The following is a 14,314-nucleotide window of genomic DNA, read 5'->3' as shown; positions in this document are numbered from 1 at the left end:
TTGCCTCCTTGTTGACTTCGATCCTGTTTGATCTAGAAGAAGAAAAAGAAATTTAAAACATCTATTTAGTTCGCTTTGACGTCCGGTGAGAAACTCACCTCACCAGCACAACACAGGGATCGGCCGATGTCACGTGTCCAACGTCACAAACTCTGTATAGAACTGGCAGAATCTTAAAAACCTTAGTGGGTGGTAATCGGAACTGTCCGAACAATCATATCCTCTTACTAGCGACATTGTAACTTAACTTATGTTCAACGACGTTGCCATAGCTTTGGTCCTCATTACACTGTGATTAATGGCTTACACATGTGGGTTCTTTCTTTCTATACAGAGAAGGAGGAAATAAACACTGATCAACTTGTCTGCATATATAGATCATTCCTTCTCAATCGAAAAAGAAATATTCTGTTGAAAGCAGGTTGAAAGTGTCAAATAACAAAGCAACATCAAACACACGGAGTTTCCAGACAACTTTTTTCTTCGCCAAAACATTTGAGACATTCCATTCCTTATTCATGTGACGGAGATCAGCATTTGCACACACCTTTATTTTCGCCGAGAGCTGCCGTCCAGTTCGAATTTTGTTCCTCTCCAAAGGAAGAAGGAAGATTTTTTCACTCAAAGTATCAAATAACTAAACAACACAAACCATTCGGAGTTTCCACGTTACTTTTTTTTCTTTTTCGCCAAAACCTTTCTCAAGTGACAAAGACTAATACGCACTCCTCTGGCCGAGAATTGTCAGCTAGCTAGAATTTCTTGGCAACACCGGGTTTCGGAGAAAATATCTGTTTCACTATCATGTACTAGGAGGAGAAGGCTAATAGGTCAATTTTCCATACCTCCCCCCCCCCCCCAAGGTTTTTAAGATGTTTCAAAAAGTCTATACGTCCAGCAAACAGGCTGGGATACTCAAACTAGACGCAGTGCGTTGTTGAACAGGGTCGTATGAAAATGAATCATGGAAGACATACAATTGTGAGTGGTTTTCCTTTACAGAGTTCAAAATGCAACATTCTGCACAGTAAGCCACTAAAATCATTAAGAATGTGTTTGTACCAGGAATGGCGAATCAATCCACCATTCGCCGCGAATTTGCCAAATTTCACTCCAGTGACACGACACTGCAAAATTATCCCCATCGACATCGACCAACATCATGTCCGGATGAGCTCTTCAGGAACACCGTGGAAGGAACCTTCGGAAAAGTATTTCTGCCATTGCATACGAGTTAGGTATACACCGTACCACTGTCGTTCGGTGAGTCTGTGCAGTCAGTATGATTAAAAGAAAAACAAGTTGGACTAATGGGTATCACGTTGATACCGGCCAACAAAAATCACCATCTGGAGGTGTGAAGTTCTCTGAGTATAATAAGGGGACAGTGTCCATCATCGAATTGTCACTTCATATACATAAGTGCAGCTCACTTATAACGAACTCGGAAATAGCGAATTATTGGATATTATGAACATAAATGAAATCCCCGTCACAGTGCCTATTTAAAACATGGAAGAAATGACCGTATATTACGAACAATATTTTCCGTAAAGACTGCTTATAGCGAAGTTGTCAGAACAGGATCATGTTTCTTCTTCTGCTTGTGGATAACTCAGGTACCGCAAAATTGGTTTTCATAGCTGTTGTCGCTGTGCAAGCCAGGCATGACTCACTCGGATGACAGCAGAATCTCCCCGGGCACAGATATTTCCAGCAACCTGTCCACTAGAGTTCAAGGACGAGGTTAGAAATGATGAGGGAGAAGTGAAAAAATGCGAAACAACTCGTGAGTTCCAAAGGGGGCGCGGTGGCTCAGTGGTAGAGCGTTCATCTCCGGTGCTTGGGGTCCCTGGTTCGATCCCAGCTCGCGCAGTGTGGACTTTGTGGTGGACAAACATCATGCTCGTGGGTTTTCTCGGGGTTCTCTTGTTTCCTCCCACTTTCTTCATTCCACCATTTCATTCATTACTCATCATCACCGTATCTTTTAGCCTAACCGGCATAACCGTGGGACGTAAAACTCAAAAAATTCATTTCTTTTCGTGAGTTCCAAAGAAGCGATTCAAAGTTTGAAAAATTCGCAACGCTATCTTTTCGAGCACAGCAACACTGTGCCGGACAATACGTTTCGGGCATTTGAGGAAGTGGAAGGGGCGATGCTACGAACAGCGGCAGCAGACACGATTCAGAAGAAAATTACAGACTTCTTCAAACGTACTTGAACAGGTAGGAAGAACTGAAATATGTACGATAAGCTACATAACAACCCAATTAATAAAATTGTCTTCAGTTGTAACACTATACTGGTGTATATTCTTTTTTAAACATACCTGTTTGTTGTCTAATCCTTTGGTTTTTCCATAATTCGGAAAAATACAATGAGTTTGTCTATAACGAAATTCGGATATAAAGAACTCATTGTGTTGGTCCCTTGAAATTCGTTATAGGTGGATTGCACTGTGTATATATATTGTTATAACAATCGTAAACGGTCATGACAGTAGTTAGTTCATGACCAACGACCAGGAAGGCTTCCTAAATCCTCTTTATCCATAGAAGGTATTGTTGTTGTTATGGTGGGATTGACCCATCATGTCTTTCTTCGTAGAGATGAAACCATTAATGCGGATCATTCTAGTACTGAATTCCATGAAACATCCAGTAATTGTCAACAGACATAATGTTCTCATGTTGCACACCAATGCTCGCCCATATGTCGCGCAATGGAGATGCAAGCTCTCTATGAGTTGCAGTAAAACCCTTTCTTACCCACCGTGCTCCCCCAATATCTCTTCTACTGACTACCATCTCTTCCGGCATTTCTACTAGCTCTTGAGAAAGATCTATCCTGATGATGGGGCGGTCCAGCGTGCAGTGGAGGATTTTTTTGCATCGCAAACTCCAGATGGTTTTTAGGAATCCATTCGTTGACTAAGCAATGGGAAAAAATGTGCGGTTGCAGACGTGTTAATTAAATATTATTTTTTACATTAACTTTTAACAGGACAAAATTCAAACTCCACTCCTTCAAAATGAAATTTCTGCCTACAGTCCTGGATCAGAGAAATCTCTACATAACAAAATCCTATTCTTCTTCTAAATTCCCTTCATGACTTTCTACTTGATGTAAAACGTGACAATTGAAGTTAAATCTCAGTAAATAGGTACAGAAAATCGTGTTAGATAATAAATGCACCTCTATTATGATTTCTTCAAAAAGAAATATAGTTGTTCAAAGTGTGCAAAGTCGTAGTGATCTTGGTGTTATCATTCGTGACAAACTTAGCTTATTACTTTATTACTTTCAACGAACACATTGCTGCTGCAACCCCTCCCCTACACATACTCTTTCTAGTCTCTGAAAGAAATAATATGGAATGTTTTATAAATTAGCAGATTATCAAAATTTTTAAGGATGATTTCTCCTATAGTGGAATACTCTTTGATTCCTTGATCTAGGTCTGTTCCACACATCTTTCCAAGTTGGACATTTTTCTTTACTAATTTTAAGTCGTTCGTCACAGAGTTCCTACTAGAAGCTACGTAGGTCAATTAATGAAACTATCATAAAAAATTTCATATATTACTTGTCCCAAAGAAGCCTATATTTTGTTTCTTCATAAAATGGTAACTCCACACCTAATTTGCGAGTATTCATTTGCACTACGTGTACGTCATGTAAGTCTATTCTATCTTTCCAAACCTAGACTTGCAATAGTCCAGAGGTCACTCATGTGGAGACTTTCTACTGAATTTAACACATTTCCATTCTGCCATAGATATTTTTACCTCTGAAAAATTATGCAAAATTAAATTGTAAATATTCTTATGTACAAATGTTGTTAAGTTTCTTGCTAATATTTTTCTGTTGTTATGATATGGTTATTAAATGTTTGAATGTAAAATGGCCTGCTCACTGTATTTGGAACTATGTACATAAATAGTGATTACTTATTAATTTATAAACATTAGAAAAATCTATGACTTGGTTAAAAGAGAGATCGTATGTTCCATTTTGGAGGAATCTGGAATTCGCAATAAAATTGAAAGATCAGCGAAACCAGCAGTAAGGTACAAATGCGAAGAAGGTTGAGGAAGTGTTTCGGGATTCGTAACAGCCTGAAGCAGGGAAACGCCTTATTACCATTATTTTGTATCTTTCCTTTGGATTAATCAAAGACAGCACCAGCAGAAGATTAACGTTGAATGACCTTACCAGTTATGCCGATAAGGGATGATTTAAGAGCAGTACCTAATACGAAAAGATAAATATTCTATTAACACTATGCAAAGAAATTAAGGTAAAAATAAGAGCGCAGTAAAAAAAAAAAAAAAAAAAAAAAAAGCGTATGGTAACAAGTAGGAACCAAGTTAATCGGGATAACAGAAGCATTGGAATCAATGAAGTAAAGTAGAGGAAGTGAACAGATTTAAATACTGTGGTGGCTTGAATATATTCCAACCTCAAATGTTTAGATTAATTTAATGCAAAAATAAAATCATCCAGGATAAAGTGTTACATACACTTCGAAAATATTTTATTATAATGAAAACTTACCAATCTAAAGCACTCTTAAGATTTAAATCCCAGTCTTTGTTGTACCTTCTTCTTCTGGTGATTACCACCTCATATTAATTTCTCTGGTGGCGTACTCAGGGCGGCTTAAATATCCAGTGGAAGCATAGTGAAATAAATTTTAGGAGTCATCAAATCGAATCATAGTATTATGCATTATCATTACCTATTTCCAATGTACGTCGACCTTGACGAGTCACGCCACATGGCAAGATCAGGAGAGAGTAATACAGATAGGTAAAACCCTGCGTGGTGTGAAATAAACATTTTTTTTTTTCAATAGCAAAAGACTAGGCTCCATTTATAATATAAATATGTATTTTTTACGAAATTGTTTTTACTTAAAATATATATCATATTTCGGTCAGTAAAATACTTAGGTTTAGTTGTAACGAAATTGGATGAAAGAAGCGAGCAAATTAAAAGAAGACTGGTGGCGGGAAATTCATGTTATTATTTGGTCCGAAACTTATTATCTCGATTCGTATTGAGAAATTTAACATTAACAATTATAACAAGTTTTCCAATGCTCCTCTGTTTCCTATTTTTCCTATATATTTGCATCTCTTCCTATAAACTCCTATATTTCCCATATCTTAACGAAACTTTTTTTAAGCATTGCTACTTCCACTTGTGAAAATAACATAAGGAAATAAACTATGGGTGGTTGAAAGGTCTTTTGTCTCCACAGTAGTGTGGTTGAATGGAGACTCTTCTGAGTTTAGTAGACATAAACATAGTTAGCCCGTACAACAGCAACAGTACATCTTCACCATATACATTTAATAAAACATCTCTAAAGCAAATCAGTAAATAAACAGCGGCAGTTACAAGAGTAGAAGAATGTACTAATGTAGATATTGGGTTTGGAGCAACCATTGCTGCAGGTAGTCAAGCAGAAAAAAGAATTTGAGCACCCTTTGTTATATCAGCTAAAATAATTAAACAAAAATAATTACTATTTCATTATTACTCAGAACTGTATGTAAATAAAAAAAATATAATTTTAACTACCATAATGTAGCGTACAAGCGATAGCTAATAAAATTGCTGTAAAAAAGGAATTAACATAAAAATGATAGGATCTTGTCAATGGAATTATTGCCAGTGATCTTATGAAATTATTCATATCTTGGAGATGTATAATTACAAACACTGATTTTCTGGTGCAGATCCTTTTTACACTTTCCTTATGGTCATTAGTACTGGTGAGCTACGTACGAAAACACTAAGAAACTAGTATAAAATTTTACAACGAGATAATTACCCATTTAGTTATATTTAGAGTAGAATGTGTATTAATGTAAGAATTGGCGTAATTTCCATGTGATTTTTTTTCTACCCATTGGATAATTGAAATATTCCTTTCCCACAGCTTCACGAATTCTCCTATATTTTTTTTCATTATCATTGGAAAGTCTGTTACAAGAACATAGCACTACTCATAATACACTATGAATGAGACGATTGCTCATTAGCAAAATGATGGACGTACACGTTCCATTAACAAAGTTTTGAGGAAAAATTTTGTAGCCACTAGGGACGAAATAACAAGTTAATGGAGAAAGTTACAGAACTTGGAACTCAGCAAGGATACCATCACAAATGAAGGGCTATCCAGAATAAAGTTTTGAAGAAAATTATTGAAGTCAATAGAGACGGGATAAACACACAGAAGTTAATGGAAAATGTTACAAAACGCGGAATTTAGCAGGAAGACAATCAAAAACTAAGGATGTTCCATAACAACGTTTTGAGAAAAATTATTGGAGCCAATTGAAAAAAAAAAAAAAGTTTAGCAGAACTCAGCAGGCAGACGGTTACAAACTAAGGGTGTTCCATAACAAAATTATGAGGAAATTTTTGAAGCCGCTAGGGACGAAAAGACAAGTTAATGGAGAAAGTTAACAAAAAGACAGGTTAATGGAGAAAAGTGAACAGAACTCGAACTCAGCATGAGGACAATCACAAATGAAGAATGTTCCATAACTAAAGTTTGAGGAAATGTTTTGAAGCCAGTAAGGACGAAAACACAAATTAATAGGGGAAAATTACAGAACGAGGAACTCAACAGGACGGCAGTCACAAACTAAGGGTGTTCAGTAACAAAAATTTTGAGGAAAATTTTTGGAGCGCATAGGGATGAGAAAACAAATGAACGAAGAACGTTACAGAATGCGGAACTACGGTAAGCAATATATTTGCTTCGCCGGATATTATAAATATCATTAGATCAAAATGTCTCAGATGAACACAATGTTTATGTTGGAATGTTGCGTAGGGTGAATAGAGTTCTGATTAAAACGTCTTTGGGTTAAGGTAGGCCTAGAAGAAGATAGGAAGATAATATAAAACTGGAATTTTAGGAAAATGATCCAAAAATGGATCAAAAAATTGCAATCTTGATCAATAATTAGTTTTTTGGATCAGGAGCCACAAAATTTTTGAGCGGCCCCTAAATCAAGTTTTCGTATTTTTTACGAATAAGCACATCATACTGAGTTAACTGATAGTTTGGGTTTGGGTACACTACATGTAGTTCTCCACACATATAAAGCCTACAAAAAAATTTTTGTTGAAATATATTGGATCTTTTGCGCTGATAATTAGTTTTTGGATTAGGGACCACAAAATTTTTGAACGGCCCCTAAATTGAGTTTTCGTATTTTCTACGGAATAAGCACATCGTACTGAGTTTACTGATAATTTGGGTTTCGCTACACTGTATGCAGTTCTCCAGATATAAGGCCAACAAGAAAAATTTTGGTTGAAATATACAGGGTGTCCGGAATGGATTGACGGTTTTTAAAAGTGCATAGTTTTAATATGGTCAGAGATACAGAAGCAAAGGAAATATGCATTTTAAAGAAGAACTCAAAAAGTTCATTTGGTCTTACTTACAAGTCATTCTAACTCAGTGTAACTCCACGTGAGCTCCATTTGTAACTCTTATAATATCTACCCTGAACTGAATCTCTCTCCACGTATTCTGTAACATCTGAGGTGTTACTGAAGCAATCGCATTCCTAATACGGTTCTTCAGTTCATCAAGATTATCACCTTTTCACCAGAATACACAACGTCTTTCACATACCCTCACAGGAAGAAGTCTAGGAGGTAACATCAGGAGAGTCTGGAGGCCACCTAATTGAACCATCACGGCCTATTCAACGGCCAGGAAATTCAGTATCAAGGTACTCCCTCGCTTGCAGGCTCCAATGTGGCGGGGCATCATCCAATTAAAATATCACTTGAGGTTGCAAATGTTGTAACTGGGGAATAGCAAAGTGTTGAAGCATGTCTAAGAACTCATTTCCTGTTATGGTTTGCTCTATGAAACAGAAGGAGCCTATAACTGCATTATGTGTTAAAGCATACCAAACATTCAATTTGGGACTGCCTCTAAAATGTTCTATGTAAGCATGCGGATTCTCAGATCCCCATGTCCTAACATTGTGTCTGTTAATGCAAGACAAGTGAAGGTAAGTAGGTAAGACAAGTGGAAAGTTGCCTCATCAGAGAAAACAACTTTCAATAGGAAATATTATTTTTATAATCAATCCTGTCCAGAATTTCAGTAGCAATTGCTGCTCTTTGTGGCTTATCGTTGGGCTTAATTAAGGGCAAGAATTGCGCCTTATACGCGCGCAAACGTAATCGTTTGTGTACCACATCGCGCACTGTTGACTTTGAAATTTCCAATTGCCTGCTCGCTGCGCGAATTGACTTCATAGGGTTACAAGAGAAACACTCTCTTATTGCTTCCACATTTTCTTCTGACACACGCGATTTACCACCGCTGTGCTGTTTCACTACACTCCCCGTTGATAAAAAATGATCCTTTCACGCCTGGATACTGTTGCGTGATAGAGGATCCTTGTGGTAAACACGTCGTAAGTTTCGTTGAACTTGAACAACACTTTTTGTCTCTGCAAATCACCACACGCATTGCGCCTTTTCGACTGCTGACGCCATTTCTGTTTATCGGCGATACTAGCGCCGTCACCGGTAGTTGTTCAAGTATGAAAATTTGCTGAACAAAACTTTTTAAGTTTTCCTTGAATGTGAGTGTTTTTCTTTTCTTCTGTATCTTAGACCATATTAAAACTATACACTTTTAAAAACCGTCAGTCCCATTCCGGACACCCTGTATTGGATCTTTTGATCAGGGTGTCTATCGGTCACGAAAGTCACGAAATCAGAAAACGGTCATGAAAGTCAAGAAAAAGTAACGAAATTTAGCTTTTGGGTCACGAATTTGCTTTACCTGGAGAAATATGATATAGACTGGATTTTTTTTCTATAAAACGTCAAAATTCACCACCAAAAATGTCTATTTTCGGCTTTAGACCCTACCAAATCGCAAGCAAAGCACGTTTCTATCGCATGCATGAAAATTTGGCCCAATTCGCACCCAAATTCGCTTTTCAGAATGTTACTAAATTTTATGGTTTGGGAAAGAAAAGGTCACGAAAAAGTCACGAAATTTTATTTTGGAATTTGAGTAGATACCCTGTTGATCCAACAATACCTTCAGGAAGTAATATTGAACAATCCCGCCTGGACTGGTTTCACACAGGATAGGATCCAACCACAGTCTTTTGTTTTTGTGGCTCTGAACCTTCGGGTTCATTAAGCCATAGAGTTAGTAAGTTACTGCTTAAATTAAAAAAATATCACCATGATTTCATAAATATACTCTGATTTCTTAGTGTCCAATGTACAGAAGTAACACCTATTTCACTGTTGCCAGTAAATTAAGCTACCAAATTATTTGTGAATAATTAATATTAGGCCACCTAGATCTTGTAAGAGATGATTCACAACGTTGCAAGGAAATAGGAATATTCTGTGATCGTCATGCAGAGAAATCGACGCAAAGCAAATGTAGAAAATAGAAAAGATAAATACTACAGCGTATGAGAAGAAGTAGGAACCGTGTTAATCGAGGTGACAGAAGCATTGTCATATAGAAATAACGTAGAAAAAGTAAAGTAAAGAAATATTGTATGCAGAGTCAATAGTCCGAGCTTTTCTCTCACAGTTTCAAACCGTTTTTTGATCTCGCGCTTATAACAACTATTTTAGAAATATCAGCGTGTTAAATGAATACTTAGTTTAGAGAAAGAAAAGAGAGCTTATATTGTTATTTTTCTTTCAGGGTCAGAACCGTGATAAGCCCATAATAAGTGCCTATGATACTTCCGATGTCAAAAAGTCGCTTCCAAGTGATTTCACTGATGTAATTCCCACAAAGTAAGTACTTTTTTCTTCATGTGTTTTCTTCTAAATTTTATTTCCGTTGATACATGCAATATATCTGACATCCTACTTACATTTATAATTTAAATTGGAAGAATTTCAGAGGAAAATTGTGTAAATCTGTTAGTGGTCTATTATAGTATGTGTATATACTATGGTATATATGTATACAGGGCGTTACAAAAGTTTGTCACGATATTTTGGGAATAGATTCCTCATATCAAAATAAAAAATAAAACTTCATATGGACCTGTGGTCGGAAGTGCATAGTTTTGAGTTATAAGGTGCCTAAAACGTAAAAAAAATGAACTTGAAAGATCCATGGTTCCACTACTATAGGATCGATCGTAGTCGGGTCAAGACATCACGGAGGAACTAGTATGTGAACTATTCAAATATCTATCTTTCAGAACTTCCGGTACTTACACAATCATTTTTAGAGAGACTGCTTGGGAATACTTTATTGCTCTCCACCTACTTCTCTAAAAATTGGTGTGCAAGTACTGGAGCATTCTTAAACATGAGTTCTCATACCGGTTCCTCAGTTATGTCTTGACCCGACTACGATAGGTCCCACGGTAGTGGAACTATAAACTTTTAAAGTTCACCTGTTTCACGTTTCCGGCACCCTATAACTCCGAAAATATCACTTTTGAGTACAGGTCTATACAGGGGCGGATCCAGGACCGACTTGTGTGTGTGTGTGGGGGGGGGGGTTGTCATACTGCTACTTTTAAGGGCTCTAAACTTTGAGATGGGTTTTATTTATATATATAAAATAAAAAAGTTTCTTCTGGGGGGAGGCGATCGCCCCCCCCTGCATCCGCCCCTGGGTCTATATGAACTCTTTTTCTTATTTTGATGTGAGGAATCTGTTCCCAAATATTGTGACGTATTTTTGTAACACCCTGTATATATTGTATGTGCAATATAATTGTAATTTATGTATATTGTATTCAAAATTACTATAGCTCTAAAAGGATTGCTTACTAAAGAATCCCGCACTACTTTCACAACAAATCTTTGCATTCATAGCCATTTCTTAGTGTGTCCACATTAAATTTCCTTGAGACACTTATAAATACACGTGTTTTAAATGTTTCTGTAACTAAATTATTAGTATATATTGCATACAAGTACTTATACTTTGATTTGTAATATGTAATTTCTTGTCAATATATTTGTTATTCGATTTGAAAATTCAATTATCTCTCAACGAAAGTCTGATTGCAAAAGATTTCAAGTAATATACTTGAAATATTGTTCATGAATTTTGTGAATGTCTCTTCATAGCTGTTTATCACTTAGAAAGTAATGGGGAACAAATTATTCATCTTTTTTGACGTATTGTTTTATTACTTAGTGATTTGACCGTCCATTAATCAAACGGGTAGTCATTTAGCGTGAATAAAAAAGGTTTTGAAAACATTAACCCTTCTTTTTATACTACTATTTAAGTAACAAGCCCAAACAATCATATTACTCTTCATTAAGTGTTATTTTGAAAGTTGAGGTAAAAATACGAGGGTAAGTCAAAAATTATCCGCAATTTTAACATAACTCTTCTTATATTGTTCATACTGACCTCTGTCCTCGTGTATTTTATTGTTGTGCTATTGTGGTCATGCTGATTCCTCCATTTGTCTTCCTTTTGTTGAAGCTAAATCATGGCCGCTCCATTAGAAGTTTGCATCAAAAGGAACAACGAGCAGGGCTTCATTAGCCCTTTCGGTATTTTATGGTACAATTTGTACCATACGGATGTTTCATGGTACATTGCGTTATAACTCTCCTATTTGAGCTTTTACGTCCGGTTTTTTTTTTTTTTTTTTTTTTTTTTTCAAGTCTAGAGACATTGTAGAAGACCTTACGTGTGGTTTCACACCTTCCTGCGTCGAGACATAGGAGGTGGTGACGTCATAATTTTAAAATATATATTTTCTTTTATTAAGCCTATATTCATTATTTTTTTGACGGGCTTATTTTCGCACCTAGAAGATTGAAATTGTGCATAAACATTCAGCCCACCTAGTAGTATTTATCAGATTTTTTTCAAATCTCTGCGTTAAAACAGGGGGGGTCCAGAGGGGCAAAAAGTTGAAAAAAGGGATATTTTGAACAAAAAATTCCGTTCTTCGGGATTTTCTCGCCTTAGATACATGATGGAGACACGTAAGTCGTACCGTCTGAAAGGCAGTTCTATTCTGACGAGAATGATGGGCGAAGAAATGACCCTAGGGTAATTAGGGATGTCTCAGGGAATTTTTCTCAAAATATACTTCTGTATAGGGAAATATGGAACATTTTTTTTTTTTTTTTTTTTTTTTTTTTTTTTTTTTTTTTTTTGTCTTACTTTTGCAGCTAGAAGATTAAATTGTGCACAAATATTCAGTCCACCGAGTAGTATTTACCAGATTTTTTTTTCAGATTTCTGCGTTAAAACAGGGGGGTCCAGAGGGGCAAAAAATTGAGAAAAGGGATATTTTGACCAAAAAAATAATTTTCTTCGGGATTTTCCCGCCTTAGATACATGATGGAGACATGTGAATGTTACCGCCTGAAAGGCACTTCTATTCTGAAGAGAATGATTGGTGGATTATAGTCCTAGGGTAAATAGAGATGTCTCAGGAAATTTTTTACCTGAGATTATGGTCTTTTGCGGTAATTTGGGACATTGTTGTTGATTCTTGATAAAATTTCTCCCGCCCCTACTATTCAAAATAGAAATTTGAAATTTGGCACAGACATTCAGACCAAGTACTATTTATCAGATTTTTTTGAGATCTCTACGTTCACACAGGGCCGTTCCAGAGGGGACCAAAGTGTGAAAAAAAAATCCCCCGAAATTTTCCTTTTGACATCACTTTTCCCTCTCCTGGTATATGGTATGGGCATGCAAGTGGTATCGTTTGAAAGCCTGCTCCATTCTGAAGAGAATGAGGTATGAACCATGATTCTAGGATAAATAGCGACGATGCAGTAGCTGCTTGACTGAAAGTCTAAAAAATACCCCAAAAACCCAAAATCCCGAAAGGGTTAGAAGAGGAACAATGAGCAGGGGCTACAATCCATCAAAGACTTACGGGACAATACGGGAACAGTGTCTTGCTGCAACGCAGTATCTACGAATGATTGAAACATTCAGAAATGGTCGTATAAGTGTTACGCATGAGGCAGGCACCGAACGACCACCTACGGCCATAAATGATGACTACATTGAGCGTACGCGTGACATGGTCCTGTTAAACACTCCGTTGCGGCAAGACAGCGTTTCCATGTTGTGCCGAAAGTCTTTGATGGATTGCAGTCCCTGATATACTTTCGGACTACAAAAATCGGATTACTGCTCGTTGTTCCTCTTAGGTGCAAACTTCTGATGGAGCGGCCATGTGCTATCTGCAACAAAAGGAAGACAAATGAACCAAACTTTTATAACATAACAATTAAATAAGCGAGGACAGAGGTCAGTATGAACAATGTAAGAAGAGTTATGTCAAAATTGTGGATAATTTTTGACTTACCTTCGTATAATCTACAAAGACTTCCTCTTCAAGTTATAAGATTTCCTATTACAGACTTAGCTTCAAATCATATAATGTATTGATATCTACTGTTTCTTGATTAATTTCTAGGTTGACTGCTGGCAGTCAAAATGTGCTTTTCCATTATGTGCACTTAGATTCAACAGAAGGTGTTTTCCTATGTCCTCCAGTGAATAGAGGAAGTGTAAAATCTGAAAAACTGCAGGAGATCTTGCAGAATTTTCGGAGAGCTTCTCAAATCATTCACTCGTTATTGCAAAATACAATAAAATTTAAGGTAAGTTTTGTGTGTGTGTCTGTATATATATGTGTGTGATTAATATTTATGATAAATAATATTAAATTGCGACCATTTATGTTCTTTTAACGGGAAAGTTAAAATATTCCTTATTTCTCATTTAATAATGTTTATATTTGAGTATATATTATATTTAGTCTGATATATTTACATATATGACAAAGTTTCATATTTACTTTATTTCTTTACGCAGTCACTTCTCTGTTGAGGTACTTATTTAGGGGGATACGTTTATCAAACCGTTGATGATGAAAATGTGAGAATACCAGATCCGTGATGTAGGGTTGGTCCAAAGAATTTTCTGGTTCTAATGTTGCTTAAAAGTGTGCAAGGGCGCATTGTCACAAAGCAGGAATATCCCATCGTCTAGATTTTTGTGGGCTATTGCGTTGTTTCTTTTTCTTCTGTGCATAGTGTGATAAAAGTAGCATTTACTATTTCATTAGGAAAACAAAAATCCATCATACACAAAATGCCCAAAACACAGTCACCACGAGTAAAGTTGTGTTATGTCTTGAAATTTTTGACAGTGTTTAACTGCTTTGGACCCAAGACATTTCTGAACCGTCCACATTTTGTCCTCAGTAATGATTTGCAGGAAATCCTCAACGTAATCTCTAATGTAAATATAAA

The 14,314-nt window shown here is 36.4% G+C and overlaps 1 protein-coding gene across 4 annotated transcripts in view; it reads left to right on the top strand.

The window, feature by feature from the left end:
• in (inturned planar cell polarity protein) overlaps positions 1-14,314 on the top strand; it is a 666,765-nt gene that overhangs the window by 624,695 nt on the left and 27,756 nt on the right. For all 4 annotated transcript variants that reach the window (XM_081752327.1, XM_081752329.1, XM_081752330.1 and 1 more), the window contains exons 18-19: positions 9,741-9,835; positions 13,474-13,660. In XM_081752327.1, coding sequence (XP_081608453.1) covers positions 9,741-9,835; positions 13,474-13,660 — 282 coding nt within the window. The remainder of the gene's footprint in view (positions 1-9,740; positions 9,836-13,473; positions 13,661-14,314) is intronic.

Source organism: Thermobia domestica, chromosome 3 (assembly GCF_964235325.1).
Source record: "Thermobia domestica chromosome 3, izTheDome1.hap1.1, whole genome shotgun sequence".
Lineage (NCBI taxonomy): Eukaryota > Metazoa > Arthropoda > Insecta > Zygentoma > Lepismatidae > Thermobia > Thermobia domestica.
This window is presented reverse-complemented; position numbering and strand designations above follow the sequence as displayed.